This window comes from Sylvia atricapilla, chromosome 6, assembly GCF_009819655.1.
Source record: "Sylvia atricapilla isolate bSylAtr1 chromosome 6, bSylAtr1.pri, whole genome shotgun sequence".
Taxonomy (NCBI): Eukaryota; Metazoa; Chordata; class Aves; order Passeriformes; family Sylviidae; genus Sylvia; species Sylvia atricapilla.
Window position 1 is genome coordinate 21,799,841 of NC_089145.1, and position 21,233 is coordinate 21,821,073.

The 21,233-nt window shown below is 39.8% G+C and overlaps 1 protein-coding gene across 1 annotated transcript in view; it reads left to right on the forward strand.

Annotated features, from left to right (window-relative positions):
- The window catches only part of HSD17B12 (hydroxysteroid 17-beta dehydrogenase 12), an 82,041-nt gene that overhangs the window by 26,115 nt on the left and 34,693 nt on the right, over positions 1-21,233 (forward strand). Inside the window, exons 2-3 of the mRNA XM_066321054.1 lie at positions 4,452-4,498; positions 8,892-8,967. Of these exons, the coding sequence (XP_066177151.1) occupies positions 4,452-4,498; positions 8,892-8,967 (123 nt within the window). The remainder of the gene's footprint in view (positions 1-4,451; positions 4,499-8,891; positions 8,968-21,233) is intronic.

The following is a 21,233-nucleotide window of genomic DNA, read 5'->3' on the forward strand; positions in this document are numbered from 1 at the left end:
ATTGATGGTTTCTTTTTGCACCATATCACTGCATCCGAAGCATGGGCAGGCTCACAGTCATTTATTCTAATGTGGTGTACTGGTGGCTAGCATGAATAGTGACTTTAATTTCATCAGCTTTCCAGATTCTTGTCTACCACTTCAAACAGTGTAGGGTTTGGAATATAAGACTAACAACGCAAAACTGAAATGAAAGCCAAAACTAGAGGATGAGACCGTACGTACATCTGTCACCAGTTATAACCATGACTATGCCAGTCTTACCCAAAATGTCATTTCCTAGAAGAGCAAGAGGTATTTCTTTCAGTGTGCTGGACTCACTAGGGCCAGGCTTTGTGGACTCTGACTCAGAACAGGAATTTTTAGACAGGCTTTTTTGGAACATAAAAAAGATTATGTATATGTCAGCTCTCTAGTTATGTTTATACTGGTTTCAAAAAGGGTTCATGAGGTGGGAATCTGTTCCAGGTAAGGACTAGTTGTTTTGTGAAATACCATGTATCTAAAGATCTGGCCAGTGGGAACTTCCCAGAGTAGAACATCTCCAGCCCAATGCGAATGCATGTATTGATTTATTAAGAGTGAGCTGCTCTCAGAGCATGTCGTGTTACTGATGCCTTCCCTTATTTTTTGTCCCTTGACTTTTAGGGCTGTAGGGGAAAAGGCAAAGATGGGTGTTGACTTCTTTGTCTAAAATTAGCTAGTGCTGCAATACAGGCTTCCATTCAGGCAAACATTTACTTGGTGGGCTCACACACAAGTTGTCTGGGCACTCTTCTAGCTTCTCTCCTGGAGACAGCAGATGGCTGAAGTGGGAAGCTACTACAGTTAGTCTGACTACTGAGTAAATGTGTATAATCACACTTAGGTGCTGGTGCATTTCTTGTATAGACAATAACTTATTTCTATCCTACTTGCTTTGCCTTCTTTAAGCTCTGCCAAGTACAGTAGCTTGTAACTTTTGTTGGAAGGCAGTCTGTAGAAGAAACAGAATTCAAAAGCTTAATCCACACTTGGAGTCAAACTAGCTTGGGCACATCAAGTTGATAGTAGAAATTTAGTTAAACTGATACAGCTTTGGAGTGGTTGAAACTGCAACATTTTTCTCCAGTATGGAAGCTTGAGATGAATGTAATCAATATGAAAATTATAAGTGACTTTCTAAAGTACAAGCTTTAGGTAATCCAAAATGTGAAGGAAGATAAAGTGGCTGAATCTTGACTTCCATGATGTTTGTCCTATCAATTGCCTTTACCCCACCTCTTCTCCCTGCTTTTACAGTGTAAGGTCTAAAGTTTGTTTTCTGCTCTGGCAGATTCCTGCCAGGGCAGCCTTTTTGACCCTCCAAACTGCTCATTAGGATCCAGTAAATGGGCAGTAATAAGAGCTGGCTGAACTGGGTGCCACTGGTCAGTAGCAGGCCAGGTCCTTGTTAGTGCATGTTTCCCATTGCAGTCCATGGGTGCCAGCCTTGACAGTGCAGCTCTAGATGGCAAATCATTTGCTTTGAATGGGAGGGAACTGAGCCAAGCAGCCTCTCTCAGAGGGCCTTAGGAAGAGAAATGTGGCCTGAAAAATATAGGGTTTAGGTCAGATGTTGGAAAGCAGTCCTTGCACTGTGTTTGCTCTTCAAGATGGTGTGGCAGCATGGAGCAGAAGACAGTTATCCTTCTCCACATGGAACCACTAATTAAATGATGGGCCCAGTGTCACCTTGTGAGGAGTTCTCTTATTGCTAAGAAACATTAGCTACATACTTTATCCTGATGCCTATAGCTTTTCCTGCTGCAGAAGCAAAATGGAGATGTATATCAACCAGGAGTCTGTTTCCGTAGGTGATGGCTTGAACGCTTCTTTTCTCCTTATGGGATTTTGTAATTTTTATGGGATTTATTTAAATTTCTCACATTCTGTTCTCAGGGTATTTTAACCTCTGGACTACAGGTTATTTTAATTTGAACTAGGGCCTATAAAAGGAAAAAAACATCCTGTTTCTCACACTTCAGTTAGAAATCCCTGATCTACAGCTTATGTCTCGTCCTCCAGCTGATTCCATCACCATTTACCTAAGCAATGGATTCAATAAATGAGTAAATATCCTTGACTGAAACTACTCGTACTTTACTAAGTCTTTAAAGGGCTACAGGTGCTTTTTGGAGTCCCTGCCTCATGGAGCATGCATTTTTGGCTGCAGCTGCTAGAAGTGGAATAACTTGCAGTGTCAGAAAACAGTATTTTAAAGTGCTGAGCTTGTTTTCTGGGAATAAAGCCATTAAGTCCATAGACTCTGAGATGGACCGAGAAGAAAAAAATCAAAGTGTTACAGGGAATGGCACTTCTTTAGATGCCTCACTAACTATAGTGAAAGAAACAAGCCCTTTCACTGTGTCTCTGAAATCGAATGTTTTCCACCCACATTGGGTCAACTTAGAACTTGTCCAGCTTCTGTTGGGGTCCTTACGGGGAGGGGTCCTGGTACTGTTTTCACTGTACTCCTGTTTGCTTCATTGTTTTGCTGAAGCAACAGTGACTGTGTGAAAATACATAATGTGAATCCCAGGTCAGCAAGGCTGAAACTGAAGCTTGTTAGTCCTTGAGATTAAGGGATGGCGCTGTCCTGCAGGACTGTGGTGTGTCTGGCTGAATGGGTAACAATATTGGTATAAGTTTGGTTGTAGGAAATGGGCTCCTAGGAATGTATTCTTCATTTCTTCCCTAAGGTCTGATTTTTATTTGTCATTTGTCACCTTTCATTACATGGCTTTGTTTCTGTACCAAAACTGTCACTCACACTTCCATTGTGGCAGCTGGATAGAAAGTGGCAAAGCAGTGTGGTGCACACATCTGGTTCTCTCAATATAATTCCCTGGCACTGACAGTGCAGCAGCCAGAGCTCTGTTTAGTAACTGGAGCATCCCATGTGTGCAGTATGCATATCCTTATCATGCTGGAGTGAGGGCATCTTGCAAATAAACCCTATAACTAGGGAGAGGGTAAACATACATGCATCATCTTCGTCTGTGGCCATCTGTGAATTTCATTTAAATCAGGGATATGACTGGATCTTTCCTTCTAGCCTGTTACTGAATTGTTGCTGGACCATTCAAACTGAAATAGGACCTTTGCTAACAGTTTCATCTTTTGTTATTGCATCCACTTATTTATAGGTAGCAGGCACAGAGACACTGTGAAAGGGTTACAGCATTTCCTAGCTGTTCTTACTCAAACAGAAATAGTCTAACTGCAGTTTGCATTCCAACTGTTAGAGGGGATCTGCAAGCTGTAACTAATCAAATCATCTGCAAACACATCTCCCTCCGGTGCTCCAAAGGGAAGTTATTGCTGAATCCCAATGCCAGACAACACCTCTCTCTGCTGAGTTTCATTCAGGTAGAGGTTGACTTGAGAGTTAAACCAACACTCCCAGTTCGCTGTCCTGAAACATCAAACAAGTCCAGTTATTTGGCTGTGGTTACATACAGCAATAAGCAGTAGAAGCACAAACCAAGCTGTTCTGATCTGATAAAAGGACAGACAGAAAAAATCCAGTATGTTCTGCGGCTTCTTGGAGAGTGAGAGCAGAGACAGGTAGATGAGGTTAGACAGAAGAGCTAAAAATGTAAGGATGTCAAGATGTAGGCATTGGGTTTGGTGAGAAGGAAAAGCTGAGAGAGAAAAGAAGTGGTGCTGAATGTACTTGTGCAGTAAGTGGTTGGAAAAGCAGTTTCTGTATGGAGGAATTGCTATTTACTGAGATGATCAGCTACTAGTGTGGCGAGAGCCCTGGAATAATCTGTCAAACTAATGGCATGTTGAGTCACTCACAGCTTCTCAGCTTGTGGAAAAGAATCCTAGAAAGACTTGAAGCTTGACACAGATCCAGTCACCCACAGGTGACTGTAAGTTGTAGAAGCCCAGCTTGCAACTGATGCATGGATCAGTCACTCATACTTTCTGCTTGTGAGTACAGTGGTCATAGGGATCTGAAATTTGCTGGAAGAACACTAACAGAGAGCTCTTGCTCATGTCCTAAAATCTGTTTTCTTGGATGCTTACAGGATTGGAGATACCTTTTATTTTACTGTGTATTAAAACTAAGTTGGCAGCTTGTTTAATTGTCATAAATCAAGCTTTTTTTTAGTTAAATGGCTTGGAAATCTCTCTTAGTCCACAACGCCTCTGAAGAAGTGTATTAAGACAGAGGACTGGCTTGAGAAGAGGTGCTGAACCTGATTCTTAAAACACATTAGGCTCCTAATTCTATCTTTCTCTCCTTTCTTACCAATGGAAGAGTTTCAGTGTGAGCTTTATAAGTAATTTCATGAAAGTGGTGCATCTATTCCAAAGACTGATGTCTAGAATGAGTACTTTGGTAGCCTAGAAATGAACACACCCATTTGTAGTTATTTCTGTGAAGCAACTAATGTAGATTTCTTTTTTTGTTGTTGCAGTGGTCACGGGAGCTACTGATGGGATTGGAAAAGCCTATGCAGAAGAGGTAAGAATTCTTACCAGTTGGAAGTCTGTCTTGATTCTTGGCAATATCTCAAGCTGCCTCTGTCAAGCTGCACGTGATATCTCCTCACCTTAACAGAGCTGTGGAGAAAGAAGTCTCCTACCTTGCCTCCCTCTGGTAGCCAGCCAAAAGTTGTATCTCTTTTTGTTAGTTTCTTGTTAGTTTCTCTTATTTGTGAAATATATTTTCAACTCTTACTTCGTCCTTCAGTTTTTATTTTTAACTTTTTTAGTTTTTAAAAGATTTTCAACTTTCTCAGCCCTTGGTATTTCCTTTTGGTACTTCCAGGCACTGACTAAATGGCATTTACAGCTGCCAGCAGTATGTTCCAATTATTTCCTCTAGTTCATGAAGTCTCTGAAGCTGGGTTTTACCTTTATCTCTTTTACTGTACTTTTGCTCTTGATGGATATGTGGACTCCAAATATATTTCATGTACCGGAATGTATTGCTTAAGACAGAAAGTGCCTGTTAGTATAGGGTAATTTAGCTTATACGCCCAGAGAACATAATGACAAATAGTGCTGACTGCAACAATTTATAGCAAAAATAACTCTAAACTCAGCATTAGTATCAAAACGAGCCTGTCTGTGCTCATTTTTGTGTTCTCTAAAAGACCAGTGTGATTTTGTGTGAGATCAGCTGTGAGAGATTCCCTTTTCCTTGATGGGTGTTTTGTTTTGCGAATCCCACGGGGAAAATGGCATTCCCTTTCACAGGCAGTCCTTGTCCTTTGGATTTCCTGTCATCCTGATGTGCCTTGCCTGCCACCTGTACCCTTAGCCCCTAAATTCCTTTTTACTTTGCAGGGAGTAGTACCTCATAGTATTAGTTCAAGAAAGAGGACTTGGCTGCAAAAGGAGCACCTGATCCTGGCATACTGCTCACAGCTCATGTGTGCCAGGTATCCCAGTTACATGGCACCGAAGAAAATGATGCAACACTTAATTTTAACTGTCAAGAGCAAGCAGAAGGAGGTCACTGCGTCCACAGCAGAGCATTATCAGGAGGAAGTCCTCTAGTGCGGGAAACACCCCCTGAACATTGTGGGAGATTAGTTTCAAGGTCTATAGTTAAGATACTGGGTGATTAAAGCTACAGCTTGCTTTATGTTCTGTAATGTCTCTAAAAACAAGGCTGCATTCGCATCAGTGTCTGCTGCTGGCTGACTCCTGCATTCAAACCCCTGTTGGGAAAGCCATCAGGAGTATGAGATGCTGTTGGAAAACCGTATCTATTACAGCTGCCTTGCAGTGGTTGCGGTAAACACAGAGCGCCCCAAAAGCACCCCAAAGGGTACAGATACTCGTTCTTGGGCTACATAATAAAACACGCTGTTCATGCATTGTATTTATTACTCTTACTTATGCATTTATTTAGAATAAAACGCAAATCCATCCTTTGACAGTTTAGATAGATGAAGAATACTTGATAAAGTCAAGTGTGGATGTAGAGCAAAATGTAGAATAACTGAAGAGATGTCTCAATCTTTAAATTAACTCTAGAGATAACTTCAGAAGACTGCCAGCAGAGGCTTGATTTTGCTCCTAAAAATTCCCTTCTGGCTACTATAAATTCCACTGGCATATGGCTGCTTGGGCCCTGATGGCTGTGATTATAGTCATGCAGACAACTTCGTTTTCCTTGGAGGAATTTGTGAGAATTGTAACTCTGTGTTGAGAATTGCCTCTTTGGAAGTTTGATATAGTCTCACTGGAAAGTGATGGACAGGCTTTATGAGTGCATGGAATCTTGGGTTGTACTCTTCTCTGTAGATTATTTTCCTTTTCCAAGCAAAGAACAGTTTTTTACATTTTCACTCTTGGTGTATTAAGACCTTCAATCTTTGCCCAGCAATGATATCCTTACCATTGCTAGATCACCCCTTTGTGAAAGGTTTCATGTTTTGAAGATATGGTCAGGAGTCAGCCCCTCTATCATTATCTTCTGTTTGCTTTTGAAAATCTTTAGTATGAATTCAATCTTAGCCATATTTGTGTGCTAGTGATAAACTAGAGGTTGTGATCCCGTTGCATACTCTGCAGTACTCTACTATGCACATCTGTTTAGTATAGCATTTTTAGAATCTCTTGCTATGTCTACTCTAACAAGAGCTTTAACCTTGCTTTGGTTGACTGTCGATGTCATTGTTTTCCGTCCTGGAGAGAAAGGATTTAAACAATAGCTGTATTTTGTTACCAGAGTGGAAAATGTGGTAGTACTAACATGGCATTTAAGGAAATCAAACACCTCTATTCATCAGCTCCATTAGAATGGTGACCCTTGCTTGCATCAATCATTAGGTTACAAGAGTATCTTCCCAACATGTGGTACTCTGGGGGAGTTTTTGTGTTAAGTTTTAAGGTCTTGTCATTCAGCCATTTCAGGACCCTAAGGATATTGGCCAAAGGAACAAGTATAATAACAGGTTATCTACAAAGGAAATGGGTCTTCCTTGATTCTTATATAAAAATGTAATTAGTAACTGGGATCTCAGGCATTACTATATCTCTTTGGATGATTGTCGTTCTTTTCAACCAACTAGGTCTCTACCAGTGAAGGCACAGTGCTCATCAAGCGCCTTAATCGAACTTGCTCTCAAGTCCTATATCTTATCCAAGTCTGATTACTTCTCTTAGTGATGTTTGTTCCTAGTTACAGGGTCTTCTGTTGGCTGTTTTATGTGCTCTCTGCTTAGAACTCCACTTGCAAAAGGGTTTCTGATTTCAGATGTACTTGTCAAAATGCAATCCCTTTAGTCTGAACACAGCACAGGTTTCTCTCAAGCTTGCCCTTGTGGTGGAAATTTTCTAAATGTGGTGAGGTTCCACTGACTGGATGTATTGGCATCACTTTACTTCCTTCGCTTTTGAGACCTGTATAGCTGAATGCTTTCCCATTATCCCAGGTACCTACTGAAGCAGTCTGAGAGCCCAAAGGTCATGACTGCTGAAAGAGAGCAAATTGTTCTGTTGGCAGTCTGGAGCTTTGCATCCATGAGGAAGATCTCTGGAGCCTTTTTGCCTCATGGGCCCACAGTTATGTTGGATTCTGAGTAGGATCTGTCAGATTGTCCTAGCAGGTTTGATAATCAAGGCCTTCACTGCCTTGATCCTGTGGAAAGGAGGGCTATTCCCTTCTTCCTAGTGTCTTCCAAGGCTACTGTGTGCTTCATGTAAAGTGGGTTCCAGTGAGCCAGATGCTTATCTGGAGGTGGCTGGATGTGTTCATCCCTTTTACACAGTAGTTCTTGTAACACCACATCATTTCCTCGAGCAGAAGGCTTAAGTTGCCTGTAAGCCTGAACCTGGCAATGCTAGTGATTCCTATGGTGTCTTTGGTTTCACCACACCTCACTCTATGCTCAGGAGATCCAGTATGAGATTGCTTCAGAGATCACATCTGATGAGCTCTGCCATACTTCTGACAGAATCACTATTGCTTTGCATACTCCTGCTAGAAAAGTAGATGCCATGAAGCCACTTCAGGTTGTTGCTTTACAGTGTTGTGGTGTTTTGAGGGTTTTGGGTCTGTGTATTTTGTTGTTTGCTTGGGATTTTTTTTGTTGTGTTTTTTTAAAATTCAATTGAAGACCCATTCTCATCAGCTTCTGAAGGCAATGAAGGAGTTTTATTGGAGCAATGACAACATGCATGTTTTTATATGTAGGTCTTAAGTGTCTGAATGGCAGTGCCACTTTGAACTGTAGATAGATATATTGTTTCGATTTATAGAAGTCACAAACATAATTTTCATTTTAGAGTAATTCGGGTATGTAACTGTCTTCCTGAAGACACCTTTCAATTGAATTGTTAGAGCCCGTTTTTAACCTGCAGTGGTAGGTCTGATTTGATGACCAGGGTGTGCTCTGGCCACAGTTTAAGTTCCACAGATAGCTTGTCTAAGAGTTTCAAAAGTAAATGAATCTTAATACTTATAAGTAGTACAAAGTCAGAGTGGAGCCTTACTATAGGGAGGAAGTACTGAGTTGCAACACAGGTGTTTAGGTGGATATCTTAACTTGGCATGTTCAACTTCATTATGGGAAATTAATGTTTTTGCTCTGACTTGCAGAGGTAGTGTAAAAGTTTTGTAAAATATCTACTATTTGTTTTCTGTTTTGTAAGTGTGCCTATCCACCTATACGACTTGACTGAGAAGCTAATGTCATGTGAAGGGAATTAAGTAAGAAATAGCATGGAAGTATTTGTCCTGGTTTTCCCCTTTGTGTTTCTATTTAAAATTGTATCTTTTTCAGACTTGCTGGTCGTATATTGTTGTGATGTTTGATGAATTTTGCAATTCCTTTGATTAGGATACTAACTTAGAAGTGATTTATGACTATTCTAATGTCTCCTGTTTTATTTTCTTGCAGTTAGCAAGACGTGGAATGAAGGTGGTTCTAATCAGTAGGTCAAAAGAAAAACTGGACCAGGTTTCTACTGAAATAAGTGAGTTAAAACTTCTTCCCTAAATTTCACTGGCATGCTTATAAATAAATGCAGTTGCACATGAATTTCATACATGCCAATATATATGGCTCTGATTCTGAAAACTGTTTGCTCTTGTGCACAGTGCAAATGTTACAGATATAAGTGGTAAAAGCCTTGCAGATCAATTCTACAGCTGTTCATATTTAACTTCTGAGAACAATAGGGCTTAGTTCTGCAATAAGTACTCCTAAAACTGTTAGTCTTCCATAAGAACAGCTTACAAGGCCAGTCTGAAATGCCACCTATTCACATAGTAATGGCTGTCTAAAATCGTAATAAGGCAAGAAACATGCAGTCATTTCTCCACCTGAATATTCCCTCAGTTTGAGCAAGTTTGATTTCATGGGCTCCAGCCGTAAGGGTGGTTTCTTTGCAGCTATAAGCTGTTCAAAGCATTTTCCTTATGCTCCTTGTTGTCTTACCAAATGTACAAATTTATTGTGGGTAGCTTGCCACCTCTTCCCTCTTTTTTCTTTTGTTTGAATAAACTACTCAAGATTAGATTAGAGACCTGCAAGATCTTTTGAGGTGATGGGTGTCCATAGTCATAAGAATATATGGAATGAGTTTAAGTGTTTAAGGACCTGTATTAAGTGTTGTTTCTTCAGAAAGTGTGTAGTAAATGGCTGTAATGGAAAAATAAGGGAGCAACTTTAGTGTTTCAGTCACAAATGGATATTTGTACAGGATCAGTTAGGAAAAAGCTTCCTCAAGTCTCATGCTGACAAATGATTTTCCAATCAGAGCAAAGTATAATCTAACCTAGAAGAATTCCTCTTCTAATCTATATCTCTTTTATTAAGGCATATTTCATGCAAGGTTATTAGTTTGTGCCGAGTATGTCAAGATAAAGTGAGAAATGTAACCATGTTTAAAGGTTTTGATAAGCAGGAATAGGAGTTGTATACTAGAAAGCAAGTTTCTCATCATAATGATGCTGGGCAAAGAAACCTTTAAGATGATGCTCTTGTGTTACCCTCCCTTGCCTTGGCTTTCTAAAATGGTTTGTGTACCTAATGCAGATAATGGTAAGAACTGCTCTCTTTCCAAGGTCATAAATGTATCATTTTGCCTAAAGTTTACTAAAAAATTCAGTGAATTTGTTAGTGGCACTGCTTTATTGTAAAGCATAATTCCCTAAGTCAATCATCAATACACTGTCCTATGCCAACTTGTAAGGGACTGCTGAAAGTAAGGATGACTGAAAAACTCAAGGACTTGAACTTGCTAAACAGTAGCTGTTGTACTAGTGACAGTCAGGGCATACAGTTCTATTGATAGCAACGTCACTGTTTCTAATTTTTAGTGTCCATTGTAAGATGGCATATGAAACTGGTTTCTAGACAGAGAATTATTTTTTTTCTATGTGTATGTTTAAGTTGTAGAGAGCATTTCTTCTTAGTGCAAAGCCGTCAGCAAGTTCTGTCTTCACCGATTTGGAAGTAATTGGCATTGTTCATTAGTATCCTGCATTTAAGGGTGTCAGTGCTTGTCTGGACCTATCTGTGACGCTCTGATCAATCCAGTGACAATGTAAATGCAGCAGAATAGGTGTCACTGCTCGGGTAAGCTGTGTGACTGCTGATGCTTGCTGCCCGTACATAAAGAAGCTACAACAAGGTGGTGTTTTTTGGTGGTTCACTGCAGTAGCTGGATGATAGTTTGCTGCATGTGTGTGGGCATGTGCAGTCACGTTTCTAGCAACGTTACATAAAGTTGTTTTGCTAAGTCAAACTGTAACTGAAAGAAGTTTCTACAAATAATCTTGTTCTGGAATCAAACACCTATGCATGAAGTGACAAGCTTCCTGAAAGTGGTCATAACCCTTTCTGTAACAGCCTGGATATCTCTTTCTCTCTGGGAATTAAGCATGATGCTGACAAGACACATAAATCTACTGCTTTGAGCTTCAGCACTTATATGATAGCTGCTGGGGGAGGTTCTCAGATTGAAAAAAAAAAAAGGTACCTGTACCTATGTGAAGCAGGCTGTAATCCAGAATTTCTGTTAGGCCTCACCCAAACATTTTTCTGCTTCCTTTCCATTCTAAAATGAGATGACTCACACTGGGTTTTCAGAATACTTCTTTTGACACCACTGAGCTACTGAAAAGTCTGCCTTGTTCATTGTGGCATATACTGAAGGATTAGGATAGTCTGCATGATGAAGCAAGCCTGAGTGGCACTTTCAGATCCTGCTAGGTTTTAGCTGGACAGAAATGTCTTGTATTCAGTCTCATGTGGTCTCTGCAGTCTGCTCAGATGTTGTCATATGTAAGGTGGGTGACTTTTTAATGCTAAGGCTGTAATTACTTGAGTGTTTCCTTTGAAGGTTTCTAAGGTAGATTTAAACTTCTTTATGGTGGTTCATTGTTTTTCAAATTGGTATGAGCTTGCTATTCTTCTTTAGGAAAGAATGAGTATTTAACTAATTCCAGTTCTTTGAGTTGTGTGATTCTGTGCATGTTTTCGGTTTCCTCCTCCTTTTCACTAATCAGTCTCATGCTTATCCTTCTCAATGGATAGATGCACTCTGCCACAAATAATGAGAGGGCTTTTTGAGGCTCAGGTATGTTCATTCTATTTCAGAAGGGTTTCCTGCTTATAGGGTAGACTTCTACTAGGAGGGACATTTATTTAAAAAAATGCAAGTTGTATAACCACCATCATAAGGGAAATACTGATATCTCTTTCTGCATGTTAAATATGCCAGCTGACCTGGAGCTGATTTTTTTTTTATGTGCATATGCACATTAAAGTGGCTGAACTGATGTTACAGGAATGCCAGATGCTCTGAATGTGCAGCTCAGTTTGAGAAACAAAAATTAGTGGGTTAATTACAAATCTTTAAAGACTATGGAAGACTTTTTGTTGTGTTTTCAAGCTTGTTTTAAAACTTTTTTTTTTTTTTTTTTGTACAGAGTACTTAGGTGTTATAGGATTTGTCATGAAAGAGAAATTCTGCTTTCTCTTCCCTAAGAAATTGATTATCGGCCACTGACTGAAGAAAATATTTAGACTTTCCTCTTCAGTTGTCATGAACAACCTTTATGAGGAATTATATAAGTTTTATGGAAATATATTTCATCTTTTAATCAACTTGTCATGCACAAGCACAGACTATTAAGGTCACTATAAAAAAATGCTTGTCTAGTTTAGTTCATGCTGCTTCACCATTCCACCACTTTCCTGAAGTGTCTGTTGCATTGCATTGTTAAACACTTCCGAAGGTTCAGGAAGGATCAGAAAGAAAATTTCTGTGTGAATGGAGGCAACTGAGTGCCACGTAATGAGTCTGTTCCTTGATTTGCTGTATTTAATAATGAGCATGGTCCAAGACATCTCAGGTGCTTTGTGCCAGGAGTTGGTTCTCAATCCATGGATTTGCAGGCAGAAAATCATCCATTACTGCACTGGATAGGTTTGTTCTGAGGAGAATTCAGAATTACTTTGCTGTAGAAATTCATTACCTGGAGGCTGCAATATGAAGAATGTAGTACAGACCAGATAAGCAAGGAAAAAACTTCAGTTTATCTGTAGGAAAATTGTCAAAAGAATTTGGTGTTAGTGTCTGTTGTTAGCTGGTAGTTTCACAGGACAGGTCATGGAGTTGAGCATGAGTAAGAGCCAGGAAAAAGCTGTTATTGCTTACTGGTGTTTCTACTTACACGTCTAAGTAGCTACTTACTTGTAGGTGAGTGCATATAAAAGCAACATGGCAGATTTTGAGTTTGTCATCAGTTACTGTATAATGAAAGGAAATTACTATATACTGCTTTAAAGTTGATGGTTTAGTGTTACATACACCTGGATGATAAAATTGGTTTCAATTGTATTGTTTGAATTGAGAGAAATCAATTGTTTTTGCAATGTGTTCTCACAAATTAACATTTAATTGGAATACACTGTAAGCCTTTCATACTGTTTTGGAACTAATGTCCAAAACTTTGGTTCTGATACATGTCTATAAGAAAATACAAGTCTCTTCTGTAAGGAAATACAGATTTCTTGTAATTAAAATCTATGTAGCTATTTCATTCCAGTACATTTCCTCAGCCCAGTGTATCTAAGTTGCTTGATCATGGTAGTTTCATCTTGAACTACTCTCTAACCCTAAGATTTTGCATATTGTAAACTGATAGCTGTCATGCTTATACTTAAGATCTGTTGTGTTCTTACAACTTTGGCATGATTGTTGAGTATAAAAAATGGGATGTGGTGCCAAACCCAGAAGAGTTTCTGCCCCATTTCCTAGGCAGGTGGGTTTTACAGTTTTCTTGGTAACCAAGTTGTGGGCAGCATTCTGATGCTGACCCCTGTGCTTGTGCCCCATCCCTTACCATGGCCCACTGCAACAAAAGGGCCATGCTCCCGTGCCAAATATGACCCCTGCAGATGCTCTCCTGCACCTCTCTTGGAGCACTTGGCTCCTTTATCTCTGCCCTGTCACTCAGATTTCCTCCCTGCTGCAGCCCACTAAATCCTCCTCACATTTTGGAGTTGGCAAGTAGGAATATTTGTGTTTAACAGAGGAGGTTGAAATGTAGACAAGCTCTGAGAGGAAGGGGATGTCTTTTTACTTTTCTTGCACAGAAATGACAAGGTTCACTTTCCAGAGCTTAACTTGAAGAGTTAGTGAATCTGGCAGTTATTCTGACCTTTTGTGGTCTATTTTAAAGTAAATGAATGTGTTTGCAGCCTTCTATCATCTGAGCCAGGTTCAGCTTGACATACTTGAAATCCCCGTACATTTCTTGAACTTGACAAAATGGCTTCAAATATTTTAACTTGTCTTGATGCACTGGAGTCACCTTTCACACAAAGTTGTAGTGTGAGGATCTTTGATTCAAAATGAGCTCTTGGATTTTATTTCTGAAGAAAGTTTCCCTTGGATGAAGTCAAGGAAGTTCTCTTGGTTTTTCGCTTATGTGAGCCACTTAGTAAAGGAGCAGTTGGCAGGCACTGTATAGAGCAGACAGAGGATTCAAACTGAATTAATTTTTATTAATTTGTTAATAAGTTAAATAGATGAACCCTGATGTAAAAGATAGACCAATTGGAAAGGAAGCTTATTTTTAGTTTTTTTCTTCTTTAAGAAGAATTCTGCTTCTGTGGTTTCGGCTGCATTTTTTCCGCCTTAGTCCCTCTTTTTTGTCATCTCTTGAATTTTCTCAGTGACATTTTACCTGGATTCATTTAAAGAACATGAGCAGAATACTTAGAGAGGAACACTTGACGGATGTCCTGCAAGCGACATGATGCAATCCTCTTCACCTCTTAGGAGTTTTTGAGGCAACAATCTGGTAGGACAAGCCACACGTAAAATGTTCTGCAAATGACTAGTGCTATCCTTGCTGAAGGACTTTGTTTCCATGTTATCTGTCAGTGTATGGGTAACAGACCACGTGTCACAGGTGGTTTTAAGGATGAAAACCAGGAAGTTTATTGGTCACTCTTATGGGTTCCACAAAGCAGTAGGTGAGCTGGCAAGCTCTAGGAGATGGTTTTCACACCTGCTAGGGCTGAGTGAGCCTCTCCCAGAAAGAGGGTGCTTGCTGTGAACCTCACTGCCAGTGTGTTTCTATGAAGTATTTATTAATAGTTTGTAAACCCAGAAAGTCCAGGGGAAAGATATGTAGGAAGGCTGTTCAAATGTGAATTAAGTACTTTGGGTTTCCTTGTCTGAATGTAAACACAGCTGAAGTAGCCTCTTCCTCTCCTTGCATACTCTGTATATTATGGCTGTAGGATCAGGACTAACTTTGGAACGAAATAGTTTCTTGAGTCTTAAACTTTTACTTGTTAGGTAGTTGGATCAATGGACAGGTGACTTCCTTGGTACTTTTGAAACCCAGACTAGAACAACCAGGAATTATCTTCCCTTCATACATTTGAGGTCTCTGCTGCCTCTGCCTGGCAGTAGTTGTGTGGGGTCTACATGGCATTCTCTGTAATACTCAAACTTAATGCCTATCTCTGCTAAGCCTTTAGGGATGCCAGAACAAGAGCCCTTGTGCTGGTCTCTGGGCATTAAACACCTTTTGTCAACATGTAAGCCGCAATCTGTTCCTTATCACATTCAGTGTAAAATAAGCTGAACATCACATGAAAAGATGTACTGGGTTGTTTTCACATTGGACTGGGTGAAAGTCTGATTTGCAAATCTGGTTTAAGCCAGTTGGTGGAAGCTCTATATTCAAGAGACTTAAAGTTTGGCCTTTTAGGTGTCTCTGCAGGGAATAGTGTCTCTCAGGCAGAAGAAAGGACTATGTGGTGCAAACAGTGCTGTCTTCCTTCTGCAACTTTCTTCTATGAATGTGTATTTTAGTCTTATGTTACTTTTTTAGCAGGTTAAGTTCCATTACATCAAGTCCATTTTATCTGTCAAAGCTGTAAAAATCCCTGATAGACTTCTCTGCTGAGGAAATGGTGATAATCGCTTCTGTGTTTTTTCAGGAATATGTTGTGGTGAGGAAAAAAGTGGTAGTTTGTAGCTTTTCATAGAGAAAGGAAACTCAGTTGGTTTGTTCTGCACAACAAATTCTTAAAAACAACAACAACAACAACAACAAAAAACAAAACAAAACAAAAAAACCCCCTTGAATATGAGAAACAAATAATTTTCAAAATAGTGTAGCTGCTGGATAAAAGTACGCCTGCTGTAACTCCTTAGGCACGTGCCACACTTCCAGTGCTGAGCTGGGTCCTCTGTTTCTTTGAGCAGTAAATGTGGACTAATTAACAATGTATTTTCCCTTAAAAGTAATGGTTTGGAGAACCCTGAAAACTTGTGCTTTTAAGTCCCTGACTTTGAGATACAGCAAACATTTTACAATGGATGCTGAATTGGAGGTATAAAAGATAATGCTGAATTAGCCTAAATACTTGTTTCCCTTTTTAAATTTGCTTTAATCCAATTTCAGTGACTGACTTAAATGTCATGAAATTGACTTGAGAGTAAGGGCACAATTTTATTTTTTTTTACTCCATGGCTTGACACCTTTCAGTCTCTATAAGTGACACTAAGTTCTTCTTACAATATATTTTTCTAGTCTTTCTGAAATTCCTTCTGTTGAGCCTAAGTCTGAAAAAAAAGGTGTTAGGTCTTTTTTTTAATAATTACTTTTCTAATAAGTATATGGCCAAAGAATTTAGACTTCATTTTGTAAAAAGTGATGCAAAATTCATGTTGACATGTATACACATATCAGGTGTACACACTGTCACAGACAATAATAATGACATTAAGGGAAAGGAAATGTTACAGGAAGTATGGGATATAGTCCATATGCCCTTCCTAAAATGATTAAGTAAATTAAAAATAGCTCTCTTCATGCTTAGTAAAAGCAAATACATCCATGAATATAAAAAAACAGTTCTTGGTGGGGGGGCTGAAAATACTGTTGCGGAAAGAGGAGAGACTGAAGGGGAGTTTGAGATGGTGCCTGCTACACAATAACAACCTTCCCACACTTCACGTTGCGCTTCCCCCTGAAACAGCTCGGGACTGTGCCCTACCGGGCTCCCTGTGCAGCTCCAGCCCGAGTGGATATTTTGGGGTTGTGGCGAGGAGAGCTATTCTGGGAATCACGACTCCCGATGGCACGAGGGCGGCCGCACGTGCGGTGCCTGGGAGCCTCTCGTGCCTGGCGCACTGGGCTGGGGCTGTGCGTGGGGGGCTCCGCTGCCTGCGTTTCCAAACACTGCCGTGGCTCCAGTGTGCAGCCCCCCTGGCTGTCAGCCTCTGCAGCTGCTTGTCACAGGCTGCGTGATTTTGTGTTTTTCCTTAGCTTGCTAATTAGAACAAGCTTGATTTAAAAAAGCTTACAGTGCTGAGCATAATATTTGGGTGAATGGCCTTATTGATTGATCCTGTGTTGCTCAGAATGTGTTTCTGACTTGGTTAGCGTGTCTTAGAAATTGTAATGTGTTTTGATGTAATGGAAGTCAGAGGAGAGCAAGTGGAGGCAACTATTAATAAAGTGTCTTTTCTGTCTGTTTTGTAGTATTGTATATACACATTAAAAATTTACGCACCCCAATGGCTCAATGGTTTTTGGACTTGGGCTTGGAGAGCTGAAGTCATCTGTGAAAGCTGAGAAGTGAGGAACTGACTTTTATGTCTATGCATATTGAAACTTAAAGTTAAAAGTACATTTTAATTAAGGTCTGTCATTTTTTTACCTGCTCTACAGTTCTATGTGATTGGATTTAAAAAAATACTTACACTTTTAAAGGAAGCTGTTTCTATGAGATTACATATGCAACTATTGCAGTATTTAAGGAATTCCCTGGAAGTCCTGCATGTTTTCTTGAATGAAAGCAATTGGAACCTATTCCTAGGTGCTTGACCAAGCGTTCATATGCACATGCTTAAAAAAACTTATGGAAACAAAGCAAGTACTGTTACATTATAGGCAGGCATCTTAAGCTATGCAGGAACAGCATAGCCTTCCTTTGCAACAGGTGCAACAGAGCTTCCTTTTAGTGATTTCTTAGGTTGTCAGTATTCAGCTTCAGCGTTTTACACCTCCCAAAATGTTAAGAAAAAAATAGCTCTCGTTATACCCAGCTGATTTTAATATGATCCTACATGGTGAATATACCATGGTGTAATAGCAGTCTGCTATCACCAGTTTGGAAGTACTTGGTACTTCTGGAAACAAGATTCCATCCATCCATGACACTGTGAGTTACTTCTGTGAACCCTGAAAGTCCTAAATTGGATACATTCCCAAAATGAATGGCTCTCCCTTAAAACCAACCAAATACTTTGTAGAGCTCTCAGGAGCCACTCTATAGTCTTAAATTCTTCATCTCTGTCCTGCATAGATAGAGTACTAAAAAGCAGGAGGATTTAATGTTTTGCTTTCATCTCTCAGCTTCTTAAACTATATTGAAAGGTTACAGACTCTGTTTCTGGTGCTGGATGAGTTTTGCCACTGGAGTGATACTGGAAAGATGGCATCTTTATATGTGGGTGTCATTGATTCTCCTTACTTGAACAAATTTGTCTTCTTCTGTATGATGAAAAATGGAGAGCTGTTTTTCTGCTGCTTAGAATCTGTGACCATCCTGAAGCTAAAGACCAAGTAAGACTTTTTATGTTTCTGCAAGCACTTGCATTATACTGTATCACTGTGATGGTGATATTTATATGTGGCTTTGAATGTGAAGTGGTGAGGTGCTTCAGTTGTAGCAAGAGTTTTTATTTTTAATGTCCTTTCCCTGATCTTGAAAGAACCATTCCCATTACTGCTTACGGTTTGGGCCTTGTGTCCTGAACCTCTTTGTTGCAAAGTTGACTGGATTTGCATCAATGTTCTTGGTGCAAATTCAGACTGCTATAGCAAACTGCTTTGAAACACGTGGTTCACGACTACATTAGGGGTGTAGTTTTCCTGTGTCTCATCAAGTCTTTGTATTACAGAGACCCTGACACTTGAGTAAACCAAGCTGCTTCTCCTGACCATTAATCTGGTGTCTGTTTGCTGTTGCATCGAAGTATGCAAGCTTGCTCCTCTTGGCGAACCTTCTTTCAAGCCCAGTTTATCTGTATCTGAAAATTTCCTTAGCATTTTCTTAGCCTGTCAACCAAGATTTCAGTTTAGAGGGGCTGCAGATTGGAATTATTTGCAAGCTTAAAAAAATTTGAAAATAAATTTAAAAAAAATTAAAAATGCTTTCCTCCTAACCATTTCACAGTTCTTTGTTATTATTTAATGGGTAGCTCACTGTAATTTCTAGCTTTTTGCTTTATCTTTTTTAAATTACAGTATGATCCTTTTTTTCCTGTTTTTCTAGGTAATGTGGTGTTACTTTGCACAGTACTAAGTAGTAGTACTAAAAGTTACTACTTTTTAGTAGACAAAACTACTTTGTCTGATAGTTAAGATTAGCATTTTCCTTGCATTGCAAGGCTGGATATGTTTCCTGTAAGTCAGACATATCTGGCCTTTGGAATTGATTAAGCTTTTGCTTCACCTACTGATGTTGTAACTGACGATCTTAGATGAGAAATCAGGCAAGTGTTGTCCTGTTGGCTATTCCTCAGAATGGTTCTAAGTTTGTTTTTTCATGCTTATTTTGAGTAACACCCTAGCCAAGGTTTCATACACTATTTGGAGTCCTCTTCTGAGGATACTGAAGGTAATGGGTCTTTCACAGGCTTATATATGAAAGTGTTTGTACTTCTGATGGTATGAAGAGTGTAGTTAAGTAGTGTATTTGTATCCAGACTGTCTCATCCTATATTGTGCAGAAATGCACAGTGGGAACGTGCCTCAGAAAGTCAGTAGTTCTTTTACCACTGCAAAAATAGGCACTTTTTTCAGTTATCCTCTGTTCCCCTTTCATTGTATATCTTACTTACTGTTTTGTTTGCATGACCGCTGTATCAGACTGTGCTGTGCCTCTGCCTCTGGTGTCTGTGTGATTGGGTTGCTCTCTGGAGCTTGGCAAGAATACATCCCAGTATCTTCTTTCTTTCTGGGAGATCATCCCAGAACTTCTGCAAAAGTTCACTTCATCTTTTTGTCTCGTACAATGTTTATACCAGCCTGCTCTATCACTGTTGGGAGTGTTGGTTCATTCAGCCTTTCCATATTTGTGAAAATTTGTTCCTGGTCAACAGCTTACTTCTCAAATCATGCTGTAATTACATAAGATCATGTCTGCTTTTATTGCTTTACCAGGATACTGTTGAACACAGCTGATATCTTGCTAAATTATCAGATGTGTTGGCTAAGGTAATAGGGACCCTGTAAATTAACTGGACATGTGAATGTTTAGGTTAAAACTTAATTTTAGGGTCAAGATTGATCTCACCTGGGTTTTTTAGTAAATGAGATGATTGGGACACTTGTGTATCAGAATTGAGGCGGAGATCTGCTGACTTCCTTTTCCCATCCTATGGGTAGGTGATGACTGGCTGCTGCACAACTATTGATAACGTGATGGTATAATATTTAGTCTCCTGCTAAGGAGCATTTGAAATACCAGTTCCCAAGACAAAACTTCACATTCACTTTTCAAAATATCATCAGGAATGTTGGACATGCTGGCAGGTAATAGCTCTTTCAGGTCCTCTAGCTGTGGCTGCAAAAACTGGCTTATACCCTCCTTTCACTCCCCGTGGCTCTCAAGTACCTCCTGGTCCTCAAGCTGAAAGCTCCATTAAGGAGTTTCAGATTTTCTCTTGGGCAGCAGTAGCCCAGACACTCCTAGGTACCCTGGATAAGGACATAACCTATTTGCTTCTTTCTCTATTACTCTACAGCTCAGTGTCTTTTTTGCAGATAAAATAGGAATGTGCTCTACTCACTCTTCTAGCCCATCTGTTTGAGAACATCTTAATCCTTAAGATCAAGGAAATTCCCTTTTCCATTTTTTCATGCAGAGCAGAGCACACCTGCTCGCCCCTGCACCTTGTGCTCTGACTACTCTACCAAGTTTACACAGAAGTGACTTAATGCTCACTGTCATTTGCCATAAACTGGTTTTTCAGGTGTATCTTGTAGTCTTTTCCCTGAGGGAGGGGATCATCCCACCTATTGCAGGTTCTGAGGCAGAGCACCAGGGTATGCAGAAGTTACAGGATACCTGAAAGCTGTTGTGCAATGGGCCGAGAGGGTTTGGTCAGCTGGTGGTATCTGCTGGGGCAAGACAGCCTTGCATGTTTGTGTGAGCAAAGATCTTGTCCTCTGGCTATACCAGTGGGCAGCCTGCTACTTTTCACATATTTTTCTATGTTGTACTGTGCACCCACCCTCTGCCCACAAAGGGTGCGGCAGCTTTTTATAGGTGTATTGCCTAACTAGCTTAAGTGTAATGTCTCTTTGCTAATTTTCTAAAGGCTCAAAGAAGGATCTTATATGAATAGTAGTGTGAACACTTGTTATTTTTGTTTTCTGTTTATAGTACTATGTATAGTAATACGTATATAATTTTATAGTATTATTTCTATTTATAGTATTCAGATATGTCTTTACCTTGTCCTCTTAGTGTCTCTGTATTGATTTGAAGAAGCTTTCAAGATGGATTGGTAACAGTCCTAATGAAGAGTGTTTAGTATAAAAAAGGACAGTACCAATTCAGCAGGTTTGTGATAATGGTGCTTGGGTCCTTTAAACAACCTGCATTTCACAAATGCATCTGAGGGGCAGTGAAGACAGCTGCAGATCCCACCAAACAGTTAAAAATGACACGTGTGTGACTTGGGGTTTG